Raw genomic sequence first — 16776 nt, forward strand, 5'->3', positions numbered from 1 at the left:
TGCTCTCCTTTTCCTTCCTTCATATTGCACAGCTAATTAAACATTTTAATCAAGGATAGCGCTGTATTGATCTCAATCCATGCTAAGGGGGGGGGGGGGGGGGGGGGGGGGGTTAGTGTTAACTATACCACTCTGATTATTCCTGCTCCACTAGAGCTGTCACTCAATGATCCCTTCAACTCTCCCTCCTGCCAGTGTCGAGAGAGAGGACCAGTAAAAACAATGAGTTGATGTTCTCCCCGACTTATAATTAATCTCTTGTCGGCTTCTATTGACACGTCCACTCTTTGATTAAATAATTACCTAAGTGCCATAAGCCTCTGTGATTGAGTCATAATCCTGAATAAGCTGTTACCAACTATGGTCACCTCCTTTGCAACGATTAGCTCATCATTTGCTTGGCTGCCGCCCCCCCAATCTGTTATGCTCTGGTTCTGGGACAGCAGTTTTGGGTTTCTGTGTTTATGGAGCCTGGTAACAGGTTCTCATTTGACTCCTGGTGCCATTTAACTCACTGAGTGTGTGAAGGTACAGACAAGTGCACACACATATGCCCATGTATGCAAATACATTCACACGCATGTCTGCACTTTCTGACAAGTGCAGTTTCTCACATTATACTACTGCTCAAACTCACTCACACACACTTCCCTTCACACATGCACTCGCAAACACATGCGTGTAAACCCACCTGCCCACCCAGCACTCCCACACCTCACACATAAACAGCCTGGCATCTGTCACAGAAGGGGGGGGGGGGGGGTTTCTCACGTACACACACATGTGCACACACGCAAATACAAACACACCCAGACACACAAACACAGTGCTGTTGTCTGCAGTGAGCATACCCTTTTGACCCTTTGACAGGTACACGGAGGATCTCAAAGTTAGAGGAGAAGCCTCAGCGCAGGTCTACAAGTCAGAGACGTGCCCTCTCCATAGGTAGCTGTCGAACTCCTCAGGGCTCCAGGGGACGGCAGTGCCTCTCCCAGGAAGCTATAACTCTCCTCTCAGGAAGTGAGGTGTGTCTGGAGCGTTATCTACATCTGTCTGGGAGAGAAGCAGGAGGACAAGAGGTCAGACAAGAATGGGACCACTTATATTATGTTTTATGTATGACGTGTGGCATGTGTTTGGATATTTACATGTGTCTGAAGGTAATGCTAATAGAGAGGAAAAAAGAGGGAGGAAGTTCAGAGAACTGTGCTTCCTTTGTCAACAAAGACTGTCTGTAAACAGTTGAGCATGATGCAATTCCAGACCTGAACCAGTAACACTCACTGTGCATATCACCTATTGATCAGAGCTCCACATGCATATATTAAGGTTTTCAAAATCTGTGATCAAGTCCCTATACACAGTCAATGACGAATTCTTACTCGGTCAGACTTGGTAAACACATTTTCAGAAACATATCATTGCATTTACCTGTTAAAGTGTTTAATCTTATCATCCCTTTAACAACAGTTCTGACCTTCAAAAAACACTGATTTCAACAGTTTCCTTCTTCCCTATTCCTGAAGGTTTCTCAAATTCCCCCTGGTCCTGGGTATATTGAACGACCCCTGAAATAACACGTTTGAAGAATATAAATGATCAGCCCCCACAAAGTTGAGTTAAAAGCTTTGGGGGTGATCCTTGTGAACTCTTAGAACACTCCCAGGCATATAATTAAAAGGTAGTTTCTAATTTCTATGAGAGTAAATTAGCGCCTCAGCTTCATTGTTAAATCATGACTGGTGGCAAGTTGCCTGGGGAGATGGATTGAATGGATCAGAGAGGGTTGGACAGTCACTGGATAATTTTGACAATGGGGTTCGGGGGTATCATCCATCACTCAAGAGCTTACATGAAAGTTTTGACAGGTAGAGGTCATGGCAATGTGGCAGGAGCCAACAGAGATGGATGCCTTTAATTTGGGTAATGAAGAGTTAACCATCTTGGGAGAGCAAGAGGAGTGTTAAATGGGAGAGCCATTCGCCATTAAAAGAAAGTCTTATTTAATTCCTCCAACCCTAATGAAAGACATCGGAACACAATCCTTGATTGACAATGAGGCCCCAGCTGTAATTCCCTGCAGACAGTTCACTTAAGTTCCCTCCCTTGTTAATCTCAAATATAATGAATTGCAAAACTAAGGTTAAATGTGGCAGCGTGAATTCATTATCACTAATACATTAGACCGTAAGATGATTTACAGTGCGGTCTCTCTCTTATTTTCATTAACGGTGAATAGCTTTGATTTAGCCGAGATTCCGCTGGCCTGTTCATCCTCACCATCAATCTCACTAGCTTGGTCATTGTCCTCTTTTATATCTGACCTCTTCACTCGGGAACGGAGAAAAGAATGAAAATATGTAGGAGCAGACAACCTGGTGAAAAAAATTATTATTCTGCTTTTTTAGTGTGAGTACAAGAGCCTTCTTTATCGCTGCTTCGGAAATTATATTCATCCTGAGCTGTCATTCAACTTCATCCTTGACCCTGGTCTTATTGTTGCAGGCTTAATGGTAGTGCTTTCGCCAAGATAACAGTTAATGCTCCACTGTCTACCAGCAAAGGCCTGCAAAGACTATCTCACACTAAAACACCAGGGACCCTATCTGCATACTGAGCTGACATTCAAAATGCATGTACATGTTCCCCTATCATTCATTAACCAAAAGAAAAGGTGTCTGAAATGCATGTTTCTTTCCAAGGTATAATTCTAATACGTCAGCCACAGTGTATATTGAAAATAATGCTCGGGTAACACTCCGTATCTATTCATATTAATGCTTGAAGGAATGTCATACATAAATCAGCCTATTCAGGTTATAGACCCTCAAGCAACATGGCATTTGCCCAATTTGCCTCGCAGAAAATAGTATATGTGCACTGACTTCCTGTATCACCATTTACTTTCTGAAATTATCGAGGTGTAAGCGTATTTGCTTACGTGCATGTGTGTGTCTGACTTAAGGGTGCAAGTAAGCATGTGTGTATGCTACCTTGTGCTTAAATCTGCATGACTGTTGGGCATAAATATGAAAAATTAGGGGCTGCAGCAGCTATGGTGAGTGACAGGAAGGTTATGGGCTCCTAATGACAGGGTTTTAAAGCTATAGCTACTGCTAATTGGGGTGATGTGTCCGTCCTGTGTTCCCCCCAAGACATGCCTAGCTGCCATGGATTAGCCATGATTAAGGTACTGGTCTTCCTGGTGCTTTAAGACCTTTCAGAGTATTTATCCACAATGGTAAGATTACTCCAGTGATGGACAGAAAGAGATCACAGGGGTCGTGATATATGTTGACATTTAGTTTGAAGCGTATTATAGCCACCTTCGCTAGTGTGCCTTTGAAAGTTTCATATGAGATGCCGCACTATAGGCTGAAGATAGAAAACCACTATAATATTTATGCAATCAGCTTGTTATATAAAAGTAGTTAAAAAATTATGCCTTAGGATGTTTTTCACATTTCTTGTTAAAAGAAATGGGGAGGCAGTTCTTACACAAAAACACATTCACAGTGTAAAATCATTATGTTCTGCTGGCAAACAATTTACTCTAGCATCACACTAAGTACACTATAATGGTTCTCCCCAATTAACAAGACACTAATTACGTGTTGCTTCCTCTGCAGGTTTACCGGGAAAACAATGTTTTATGAGCTACCCTTTTCTTCTTCAAATACTTTCATGGCAAATTGTAATATTTATGTAATGACACGAAAGAACACTAACAACTCTTCATGACAACAGATAATAATGGCCTTGATTATCTTGATGGGATTAAAAACTCCTGATGTGAAAAATGAGAAGCAGGCTTTTGCCTAAAAGTCACCAACGAGAATTCACAGCACTGATTCACTATGAAGAGACAAACACTAAACTATATAAAGGAATAAAAGTGCAGCATGAATATGTATTGAATGGAGATTTTTATGGGTACTTCTCACCAGGAAAACTCCGGGCACCAACTGTGAGCCTCTTAGGTCATTAAACTATGTAATGGTCACAGTGAACATATTTCCAAGGAAAACACATTCACATTTAAAATATTTCTGTTAGTCGGGGTTTGAAATGATCAAAAGTGCTGAGCCTTATTCTCTTTTCCTTGTTAGGCTGTGTCTGTTCCAGTGGAACCTCTCATGTATTTTCATTTGAGAAGAAGGCTGTGAATTTAAAGGGAGCAGGAAAGTCTACCTTGTTAAAATGAATTGTCATGTATGCTTGACAGACACTTATAATGAGATTAGTGTAGGAACGTATCAAAGAGGAAATGTTGGAAATAAGTGAATCGCTAATCCGCTCACACTTTTATGACTAAATTCATTCTTTCTCGAAACTTTGCTTTCCTGTTACTTATCTGAATTGTCTTACAGCTCTCAACGTGTAATCCTGAGCTCCTCTATTGACACTGGAACTCAGTTTAAAAAGGCCCTGTGAGACTGGAATAATAAACAGGAGATTTTGTGTTGACAATATCAAATTTGTAGTCATACGTTATGTGCGGTTTTAAAACCTGCTTCATTTGTTCAAAGAGGTAGATTACTTCCACACATTAACATAATCAGTAGAGAAAATCATACACACATCTTAACATAATCAGTGTCCATTCATGCTGCTATCTAACACTCGAAGAGCTGAATATTTTGTACAATAATCTAGAACTTCCAGATGTTTAATTGTTCTCTTTGTAAAGACACCTAATAAACCAAAGTTTGATGAAAGCATTAAGCTTTGCCACACCCGAGTTAGTCTGTGACTGTGATTTGACACGCTCATTATCAAATCTTCTATTATTGATTCTTTCTAGATAGTTGTTTAACACTCCCCCATGTACACAGCTTAGCCTTTCCATATCCCTAAGTCTCCTCCAATGACCTTTACTGTTGCGGTAGAGATAGCTCTCAGCGCATACAGAGGGTTGTGGAGGATTTGCAAAAGAGGACATTTATGAAAGTCTTTCTTGAAGCCTGTCTAAGAAATCCTTAAGAGACATGAAGGAAAGGGCAGTGAGTCAGTATATGGAGAGGACATACTGAGGCTCTGATATGGATGGAATGCTGAGGATAATACTAGTCTATATGTGCATATGTAATGCAAAGTAAAAAGGAAGTCACAAGACTCTATTGAAGTTTTCTCCTTTTCTGTGGCGCCATTGGTCTCTCCAGACATACACTGAGAACATAAATATATTTGAGGAAAACTTTACTTGTGATTCAGCCTGCATATAAAGGTTGATATTGAAATGACCTTCTCTATAGACTTAAGCTGGTATTTAAAGGAGTTCATATCTACATGCAATGTACAATACTTTCTCTAATGCTGGCTAGTTCTCATGTTTACATTGAAATTAATTAATTAATGAGTATGGGGAAAAGGCCAAAGCCTCTTCTTTCTGAGTTGGCCCCACAACTAGAAAAACAAGTGCTTTCATTCCAGCCCACATGATTATGATTATGTTTACAAAGTTGCACAGTGTTTACTTGCTGTGTTTTATCATCACACAGGAATGACGGTGCTTTGCGTCTTTTTCCTTTTTAGACTTATTGGTTTTTGACTGAACAAAGCTGTAGCAGGTCCAACTAATTTCGCTTCAGTTTTAGGTGGTTATTTGTCACTGTATGTGGTTTGAGGAATTGATTTTCTCCCTCCCACTACATTGATGAAACCCCTCCTGGGGTTTCCTCTGGGAATTCATCTTGTGCTGATAACTTTGAGCTATCTTATCTGGTCACTGTTCAAACAAGAGTGAATGCTCAGATTTGCTTGAGGTGTTTGTCTCCCCATGGGGACATTTCTTCTTGTTTTTGTTTTCAAGGTTAAAGTCTGATTGATGTGGCTGATTTTCGCCATGCTGTTTTCTTCCCACCTTGTGATTAAATCCCTTTCATTTATCTGTTGAGGAAAAGTAATACACTACTGATGATGGACAGGCAAGCCATAGTATTCTGGTATTAATTTGAATAATATACACTCTTTGTGTTAGGTTTGGTTTCAACAAATCAAACAAAATTAAAGGATAAAAACTTCTTTTAGTAAGTTGCCTTTGGAAATACACGCCTGTGGTTCTTCCTGCTGGAAGGTGGTAATGGCAATATAAATGAATTTGATCATGCACAGAGCTCAATATGTGACAGATTAGACACTAGTTTGTGGGTTACAATTGTCAATGTGCAATCATTATTTTAGTTTAAGACAGTTTACAGTCAATAATTAACCTTAAATATCAATAAAAAAGCATGTGGGGAAGCCATTAAGAGAAAAATAAAACTAACAATCCCTGATTATAATTCTGGGTTATCCTACCTACTAATTATACAACCTTAAGAATGTAGATTTGTCCACGGGACATGGATTCTCACTTTGTCGTGCTGCTTTGAACTGTCACTATGCAACTGGTGGCGCAAAGATCATAAACCAGTAAAACTTCAGAGCACAGGATGCGACTGAGGGGGACTAAAGGGACGATTACACAAGAAAAAAAATGGTCTAAAGTCAAATCGAAGTTGGAGTGAAAAGCTGGGCATCATAGAGACAGGGGAGATGCAATATTGTTTAAATATGGGGATAACGGCAGGTATTTTAAGACAGTCTCTCCTGGAAGACATTCATAGTGTTGCAGTTGGTTGTTCACATTAAAAGTGGATAAAGGATAAAAAAGAGAGCTGGGAGAGTTCAAAGAAGTTCAAAGCCTGGCCCCATTCTCACCTCCATGCAGCTGACCAATCACTGAGTAAAGTGAGTGTGAATGTCAGATAGTCGGTTTCAGAAACTTACAGAACTAGTCGGACACAGACCTCTCTAATCCGAAGTCGGAAAGTGTGTGTGTGTGTGTATTATGTGTGTGTATGTGGGTGCTGTCCGACCATCGGACAAGCAGTTCTGACAGAGTATACTGGCCCCTTAAACACAGCGGAGGCCCCTCACCCATCCAAACAGAGTGGCCTATAGTCAACACTATCTTATCTCGTTCGGGGGCAAGTCTGGGCTGGTCAGCAGGGAAGCAGAGCCACATGGCTATAGTGGGAACTGTCCCATACTTCTTAGAAATCAACTGCTGGAGTGAAATGTGATAAACAAATGCATTTCTCTGAGATTGATGCTGTTTTGGCTTCATGTTTGACTACAGCACTCAATTTTATTGATGAACCACTCCACCACCATAAAGCCAGCAACTATAAACAACGTCCTCCTCCTTTTGTATTTCACTGGTAATGATGTGTAGTTTTTCATCTAGCTCACATTATTATGGGAATAATAACTTTACGTTGGATTGACACACATGATATTTTTATAATCTTTCAAATGAAACTTTCCCTTGCTTCTTCCACAGTCTCCACCAGTGTGTGTGAGAGCAAGACCTGACCTGCAGCCATACAATCCATCAGCATTAGTCCTACACAGTCTCCAGACTAAACACACTCTCATTACAGTGGCCGTGAGCGCCTGCAGGGCTCTTCCTCCGCACAAGTTTATTAACACAAGACACAATGTACAATACAAAACTAGGTACACTGGACTCTTACAGTAAACACCGCTTCAGTGCTGCTAGTATATAATTAAAGGATTTAAATGGCTGGAGCTTATGGAGAATGACATGGCAATATGATTACTGTAGAACACACTGTACTGTGTAAGCCAGAGTTGCTCCAGGATGATGTCATCTCCTTTGGGCCATTGTGGATTCCCGTCGCTTTGTGGGGCTGCGTCTGTGCTGTGAAGAGACAGAGTGAGAGGAAAAGACAGGAACTGAGGCAGGAAACTCTTCACGCTTTCTTACAGAATTCAACGGTTGTCACCTGCATAAAGACTTGTTATGTGTAGCCAGCTAATAAAAGTCTAATTCCCATATCTCACATCCCCAAGTGCAATAATTGCCTTAGTGACAAAGTATTCAGTTACAAATTTACTTGTGTGCTACACCCACACTGATCCTCATGTATCACCCTCAGAGTTTATGGTCTCCCTCAGGGTTTAATGCAAGCTGGAGTGATTGGGTGAGTGTTTACTGGTGAGGCTGTTGAGATTGATGAAAGAAGTCTTCAGATCCTTAAGAAAAAGTAGTATTATCTGCTAAATGTATTTAAAATATGAAAAGTAAAAGCATGTAAGCAGCATTTAATGTTTCATCTGTAGCAATTAGTCAGATTTTAACATAAGATCTGCATTTACAAAGGAACTAAGCATAACCAACATATAAATGTAGTGGATAGCATACAATGGAAATATTCAAATAAAGTGAAAGTATCTGAAACTTTAGTTGCTTTCCACCAAGAAATAGAGTTATGTTACTTATTTAGAAAACAGTTCGAATTTCCTCTCTTCCTTGCAAAAGTTACTGTGCAAGAAATGGAAAACTTGCGAGCAAATTTGTACTTGACGCTACAAAATTCAACACAGTGCATGAATGGATTTAACTCAGAATAGTGTTTGTAGAGTAGAGAGCTGTTGCTAGTACAAATGTACACAGGGTACCGGCAGCTTTGGCCTCTGATTGTATTTGTGCGTCTGGGTGACAAACATTCCAGCACAGTGCTCAAGCATCAGCTGTTTACATTCACGACAAGATACTCCAGTCTCAAGTATCCGCTAAGCATCAGACCTTGAGAGACAGAGGCCACATCAAGGAGGTCAACAAACAACCTGACACCCTGGAGATACATTTGCATTGAGTCGAGAATGTTACGCAACAACGGGGCATAAAATGGCCTTGGAGGCACCAAACACTTAAGTGGTAAAACAACAACCTCCAAACTGCTGTGAGATCCTCCTCATTGTCAAAGGTCTTCTTATCTTTGAGAGAGAAAGAGGAAGACAGCATGATCCTTGAGGAATGAGACCAAAGCGACAGACGGCCTGCAAAATGAATTCTGGGCCAGCTGACATAGCTCATTTTGGTGTCATCTCACAAGTTCAGACAACGAAATGGCTTGCAGTAACTGGCAACATACGTACAAACTATAAATCTTCAGAGTAATACACTTATATTATGTTTCACCTCCAGCCACAGCCTGGATAGAAAGGACTTTAAGTCTGTATGAAAAAAGACAAGGGTGGCTTTTACCTTATACTACTTGCGAACTGCTGGAACTTGTTACATAAATTCTATGCATAGCACTAGATTACCATTAAGTGGCTCCACTATATGGGCTGGAAAAACACCAATTCACTGTGTGGCAATAAACATTGTAACATGAATCCACAGGATACTCACGAATGTGTCTGTCAAGTGAAAAGTTAATTTGCGTTTTTATGTGCTACCAACACAACCCCCCTTTCCTCACCACGCACTTTTAGCCCCCACCACCACCGCCACCCCCCTTTACCCATTGTGAAGTCATCAGATTGTGGCTTCCAGAAGTCCACACCTGTCTCGGGGCTATGCAGAGGAGATGGATCCATGCATTTTGAGCATCAGATAGCCTCTAGCCGGGGTTAGTATTGATCTAACGCTTCGCTGGCCCTTTGTGAGAGCAGCAGCTGCTTTGGGGGGCTTTTAGATAAGCAATGCGAAGGGAATTGTTTCTCCTGAAACCCTCTTTCAATGTTCGTACATGAAAACCATCACTTAATTCAACACTCCATCGCTCTGGAATAAAATGTCCTCTCCCCTGACACCAAAAAGCAGCAAATAAGCATTAAAACATCTGCCTTTGGGGTATTGGAAAGCATGTGGTATTAGAAATCACACCGTGATAACGCAGCTCTCTGGATTTCCACTGTTTAATCATATGTAATCTCTAGAGTGAAACTGAAATGAAAACGCAACATGTTTCTGTATCCCACAATGAGGCAGTTGGTGGTGGGGGGTTGGGAGGGAGGTGATTGGGGGTGTATTACTGCCGCATCTGTGTGAGGCAGGCATGGCGATGAGACCCTCCCTAAGATGACTCATAGGCTGTATGGGCTGACACCAGCACCTCATTCACAGACAATAATGAGCCATGCTAATGAGCAGGACAGCCACCCTGCATGCTCATCATTAAGCAGTCTTGTGATTCATGTCCAGCATGAAACCATCATATGAAGAGATAAGGCTGGTTGGAGCAGACTGGGATGAGATATGTATAGAAAAGGGACAAATCGCATAGGTTCAAGCACTATACTGCAGGAAACACTATACTTGTGTATGAGATGGCTGATCAATATTTTCTAAATATTTTTGTGAAGAAATAAATACCCTTTAGCGAAATCACAACAGTACAGTGTTATTTAGCTCTCTTCTACGTTGGCAATTTCCCAGAATTCCACACAAATATGCAGTCAATATGTGCTTGCAACTTTTACCCATATACGATACCATGCAATAAGTTCATTTGAAATAACCCCCTCTCCCAACGTCTGCACTGATCAGATCAAATACAACTCAAATCAATCCATCAGAAACAAAACACACTGACACTAAAACATTCATGTGCATGCGCCAGCCTCCTGAGACTCCTGCTCCGACACATATATCTGATAAGGCTTAATCAGCACAGGGTGGTCATGATAAAGCATTTCAGCTTTATCTCTGTCTGAGAGAGAGACACACAGACAGGGGGTTGCCTCTCCAAAGGTGGAAAGGCAAGAGCCCCTCCATCTCTCAGCTTTTCCCCCTCAAACTGTCTCAGTCTCCTTAGCCTTGTCTTCTTTCCCCCCCGTGTGCCTCTTTTTGTCTCTCTCTGCTATCCCCTGTCTGCCTTTCTAGCTGCTTCACTCTGTATCAGTGGAGACACTTCTTAAGCCCCAGTTGGGGAAAATACAGTGGCTTGGTGGGGGGAGGGTTTCAAAAGGGTAAGTGATTGCCCTCTAGGGGACGGAGCTGAGAGGAAAAAGCAGGACGCCTTATCGCCCCAGCCTCCAATTGCACTGCTGGCTACCACACAGAGGCGGGGGGGGGGGGGGGGGGGGGGGGGGGGGTTGCAGGAGACGCCAGCTAGATGCTACACTGCCTCTTGACACAGCAAACTCAGCAGGGAACCTTCCATCCATGCCTGGCTGTATGAGCTCAACTCAAGGCAGCACAGCCAAATGTTGCCATCTGAATGAGTGTTATTGCTTTGCTGGCATGCTTTATTCTGTACTACATGAGCATTAACCCGAATGGATGAGAAATCATAGCATGTGCTTGTACTTTATTATTCTAGGTTTTATTTATGAAAAGAGATTTTTTATGTGGAAATGTTTTTACAAGGAAATAAATGATTTGTGTGTGCATGAGTGTATCCTTGGAGCAAAATTATTATTAATAAGGGTCTATGGGGTGTTGCAGATGTGTTTTGGGTGATCTCACACTACAAACATGATCTGCAAAGCAGAATGTACTACTGACCTATTTCCTTCATTCAAATGGAGACATGGAAGCAAACGGGAAAGAAACAACGCCAAACCCAAACAAATGTGATAACACTTGGCCACTCAGATATATCTGCGAAATACACGAGGTTTTCCACGAGTCTTCCTCTAAAGCCATTACCAGCTGCTAAAATGTATCCTTGTACAGCAACCAAGTAGGCAGGCAGGCAGACGCACCGACGCATCCAGGCGCCTGCAACAGTGTCCAAGCGCCACCTTCAGTATCCAACCTAAGGGAGTACTAAAAAAGCAAATAATCACATAGCCTGAATCTTTTCCTCCAGACACATCTGCACAGAGCTGTCTGTCTGGAGAGTAACTACCTCGCTTATGCGTTTTCTTCCTTCACTTTTAAAATAAGGGAATAGACCGTAGTCTTATGTGCGCTTTGGTGCGTGATGTTCATCTCAGGAGCGCATAGTGCTAAACTGCGTGTTTAATATGCCTGTCTCGCCCCGCGTGTTGCCCCAGACACTGTGTACCACAAATCCCCACCTCCACTCCAATGAGAGCTCGGGAGGGAGGAATAAAAGGGTTAAGGGGAGTCTTGTATGGAGTCTGCTGGGCGGAGTGGAAGGGGCCTGATTGGATGGCTGTCTGTGACGCAGGGGACATGAAAAAGCTGATAACTAGTTAAGAAGGCAGTTTGTAACTCTGGAAAAAGAGTGCAGAGCTTGAGACACACATTAGGCAGTGGACGCGGACGAAACGGCGCAAACACAGAGAGCTGAGCCGTCTTGGCAGAGTGGGGGCCCATTGCAGAGACATTGCAGCGTCCGGACACGAAGTGACTTGGAACAGAGGACAATGGTGCAGCACACAGACCTCAGCGAGACGGACGGGAGCATGTCTAGGGAGGCTACTGATTCGGAGGAGAGTGAATTTATGGCATGCAGCCCCGTACCGATAAACCCGGACTGGTGCAAGACAGCCACCGGTCACATCAAGAGACCCATGAATGCATTTATGGTGTGGTCCAAAATCGAGAGGAGAAAGATTATGGAGCAGTCGCCTGACATGCACAACGCAGAGATTTCCAAGCGTCTTGGGAAGAGGTGGAAGATGCTCAAGGACAGCGAAAAAATCCCGTTTATCAGAGAAGCCGAGAGGCTGCGGCTAAAACACATGGCCGACTACCCCGACTACAAGTACAGACCCAAGAAAAAACCAAAGCTCGACAGTTCAAAATCATCAGCACCGTCTCCGGAGAAGTGCGGTAAAATTGCAAAGACTCCCAGCAAGAAGTGTTCAAAGATAAAGACTAAGAGCGGCTCCAAGTCCTCTCACGGCTACGGCGAGGACTGCACGTTTCCCAGCTTAAAAGTTGCAAAGACTGTAAAAAGTGAGCTCACCGATGAGGACGATGACGACGATTACGAGGAGGACTACCGGATGGGGATTAAGACAGGGGACGAGGAGCGCCTGAGGCCGTACAATGTAGCCAAAGTTCCCGCGAGCCCAACTTTGAGCTCCTCGGCCGAGTCCGAGGGGACGAGCATGTACGAAGAAGTGCGGAACAACAACAGACTGTTTTACAATATCAAAAACATTACCAAGCAGAGCACATTGCACACTGCTTCCGTCTCACCAGCATCCTCCAGGTCGGTCTCCACGTCCTCCTCTTCCTCCTCCAGCAGCAGCTCCTCTTCCGGCGAGGACGCGGACGATTTGCTGTTTGACTTTAGTTTAAATTTCGCCCCCAGCGGCCCAGGCGCGGAGCTGGGCAACCCCAATTCAGGAAACCTCTCCCTGTCTCTTGTGGATAAGGACCTGGACTCGTTCAGCGAGGGCAGCCTGGGCTCTCACTTTGAATTCCCAGACTATTGCACGCCAGAACTCAGTGAGATGATTGCCGGGGACTGGCTGGAGGCGAACTTTTCCGACCTGGTCTTCACATACTGAACTGAAAAAAAGTTCCTCTAGTAATAACAGAGAAGGGAGAAAGTAAATTATATATGTGTCCTGGTCAAGTTGTCCCTAGCCCTGCCTCCTGTGGGTTTTCTGAAGGGTCCTGGAGGGAGGTGGAGGACCAGGAGGCGAGGTGAGGTTTGAGGAATGAGATGCTTATGAAGCTGGTAGCAAAAAAGCAAAGTCTGCAGACGTTTTTTTCTGGCAGCATGACAGGGTTTTATGGATTTTTTCCCCAGTAGGTCTGCATTTACTGTTCAGCTTAAATGGACCACAAAGGGAAAAATACGTGAACTTCTATGCATCTTATCCTCTTAAAAACAAAAACTGCAGGGAGCTGAAAACGGACTGTGGACTGACTCAAAGCAAATCTGTGAACTGACAATTGTTCAGGATGTTACTTTACAACGGTTTATGTAATTTCTAAATGCCGCAAATGTTTGTTTGTTTTTTGTAACTGATTCAGTTTACCTCCTGGTTTGGAAATTTAAGCAGCCTAAACCTCTACAGAATACAGGTGTGGAGGAAACATTTTGATACATAACAGACCTCATCTTTTTAAAAGAAAAGTAAGATATTTTCAGGCATATTTTTGTACAGTTAAAAGGGAATGTTCTTACTGTGCTTTCAGTGAGTTTCAGGCACTTCTTCCCTTTATCATTTGTTTTTAGCATGCAAGGGAGTCCTGGTTTTAAGGATTAAGTTAAATTAAGACTTGCATCAAAAATGCCTTGTGATTTCAAACTAGGTTTTGTACAGTTGTAGAGCAGATTTGTTGAGTATTTGTAGACGATACAATGGCATCATGGGGAACACATACCTCAGAGCTGGAACTAGTTTCAAGATTGTATATGTACTGTAATATAGTAAAGTTAGGAGTTTATGTATATCATACTCGTGATATGTGGATGGGTCCCAATCGCAGGTGTGAAACTGGATTTTGGTATTTTTTATGGCACATACTGTTTTTCCCCCTTCTCATTTTTTTGTGCAATATATACTCTTAAGATACAGACCATCAACAATTGTAGCAAGTGATGGAAAAACAGACTTGTGCACTGTCAACATCATTTCATGTTATGATGCTGAAGCCTCTCCAGGCAGAAAAATAAACAAATCAGCTGGAACTGATACAAAACAATATAATATGGCCTCATGGTGTGATGCATACTATATAAACAGATTAATATCACAATTTGAATGTTATTTGACTCATAAGGAAAATGGGCATATCTGACACCAAACAGCCTGAATCTGACTGAAAATTAAGGATAAAGAGTTCTGAGAAAAGGGCATAGTCTGATACAGTGGTGGTCTGGCATTAGTTTGACAAGCAAGCAAAAAAGAACATTCCATAGTCCTGTTTCATAAAATGAAACTTTATTTTAAAACTGAAGACTGCCTTCTTTTTTTAAAACATTAACCATAAACCTGTATTTTTTATTTCTTGCACTTAAAAAAAGCAGATATTGTTTATTTTTATGTGGGTCTTACATATGAAGTCTGTTTGATAAAAAGGTTTTGGAATATGGCCTAATTATATGCCAAGACATTTTTTGGGAAGTTCTAGGCAGTAGTTAATTCACATTCCAAGTGTGAATCTGTCTTTGACTCATCTTTTAATAAATAAGTACCTACCACCATCGACTGTCCTTTCAGTTTGTGAATATATGTACACAAATGTGTTATGTGTTGCGTTTGAAAAGGATGTGATGACAGAATGATGCCTATTTTGTATGTAGGCGGATACTCTGAAATGGATGGGCTCAAACTAACATGTGAATTCACATTTAATAAAAAGGAACAAAAGGAAAACTTTAAAACTGCAGTGTTGAGGTGCTTTACTGTCCCTGTTTTTAAAAATGTGCTGTTTTCTGCTGTGAACTTCATTTCACAAAGAATGGATACTGCGGCTTTAAGAAATTGAATTGCCCGCTTGCCTGCGCTGAGCGATGTGATTGGTGGGCTTGGGGGGTCTCCTTGGAGACGGAGCTGGAAACAGGAGCTGCTCTTCACAGTGTGTGGGAGCTCCCAGTGTGTCTGGCTTCCATTCAGAAAAGTAGCACAAAACGGCTTGAGAGCTGTGTGAACAGAAGGCTGAAAAATTGTCTGAATGTGACATATGTTCACTCAGGGATAAACAAAGGCACTTATTCCCGACAGATACTCTTCAATCTCTGAAAAGTAAATTCTAAGGGTTTGTCTAAATGGCCAAAGTCCACTAATCTGTCATAACTTCACTGGGTAAATGTGTATAGGGAACAGGGTACTAGGTCAGTGTGAGTTGTAAACATGGCTTAAAATAATTATTCCAGTGGTTGTCAGTTGAAGTCCTTGAGTACTGTACCACAGCTCTTCTCTCTTATCACGTAGTGCCTGATTTCCACCTGGGATTTCAGATTTTATAAAAAAAAAAAAAACCCACAAGTAAACAGCTGGTAGGGCACAAAACAACCAGATATGCGGTACTGGATGACAAGGACGGAGAACCTCTTAAGTCATCTTAAGAAAAACATAAACAGAAGTGGGTAAAATATACTGTGGAAATAAGAATGGATTGCATACCTTGCATACACAAAAATAATCCTGATACTGCTTGATTCTGCACCTCCAGAACTGATTAATGTTATAATTCAGACTGAGCTACAAAGATGTTTTCATGACCAGAACTGTGGCTACTGTATGTAAGCGCTTTGATATAAAAGTTATATATTAGGAAAGATGAACAATAGGACGACACATCTCAGCCAAGTATGATGTCATACAAAATACAATTAGTATAACAAACCATTCATTTAAGGTGATAACATCTTCACAGTGTTTGAGTGCCTCCTGTATGCCTTAGGGGACCATAGATAGAGCATTCTGTCTCCTCTGAGACCTGGTTAGAGAAACCCACCTTTAACAGATCATATATAAAGAACCGGAGGCCCTGGCCACTGAAAGATTTGTGTTCATTACAGCAATAGAATCCAATGATGAATATTTGCCATGCATGGCTGCATAGGTACTAGCCCCCCCATTAAGTCAGTTTGCAAATCTGTAATAAAACATTTATCTAGCTATTACTTTACCTGACCTATTGGTCAAAGTTGCTAATGGGTTCCAGGGCTATTCCCAATGGAAGCTCAACATTGATTTTGTGTTCCTCAGAAATATCTGCTCAAGGCTAATGCCAGCGGTACAAGTTGAAATGAAATTAGTGACCCATTGAAATTTCCTTCTATTTCCTCTTTAAATAAATAAATGAATATCTAGAATGCTCAGGAGAAGCTGAGTGAGATACTGTCCTCCCAGGAATCCGGGGGGTGGGTGGTGGAGGGGTGGAGGGTTTTTGTGGCGTCTAAAGAAAGTAATTTCCACTTCACTTGAGCGTTTAAATCATTCATATCACCCAGGATGTCACAGTCAGATGCTGTACGTGACACCTATACAAAGACCCCTGCTACTGAACTGAGGGCTGGAGGTTGATCTCCCAATTTGCAAGTTGCTCAAAGTGGACATCTGAAATGTGCCAATGCCAAAAATCCTCTGTGA

General features: G+C 42.0%; 1 protein-coding gene across 1 annotated transcript; it reads left to right on the forward strand.

Annotated features, from left to right (window-relative positions):
* The first annotated feature begins 11917 nt into the window (after positions 1–11917).
* Positions 11918–14882, forward strand: sox11a (SRY-box transcription factor 11a). The gene has a single exon (XM_046062773.1). The coding sequence runs from the start codon at positions 12139–12141 to the stop codon at positions 13231–13233; it is 1095 nt and encodes a 364-aa protein (XP_045918729.1). The 5' UTR covers positions 11918–12138; the 3' UTR covers positions 13234–14882.
* Positions 14883–16776: the final 1894 nt, after the last annotated feature.

Source organism: Micropterus dolomieu, linkage group LG11 (assembly GCF_021292245.1).
Source record: "Micropterus dolomieu isolate WLL.071019.BEF.003 ecotype Adirondacks linkage group LG11, ASM2129224v1, whole genome shotgun sequence".
Lineage (NCBI taxonomy): Eukaryota > Metazoa > Chordata > Actinopteri > Centrarchiformes > Centrarchidae > Micropterus > Micropterus dolomieu.

What these genes read in the sequence shown, in the direction of transcription:
- sox11a (XM_046062773.1), top strand. Translation starts at nt 12,139, where the DNA reads ATGGTGCAGCACACAGACCTCAGCGAGACGGACGGGAGCATGTCTAGG.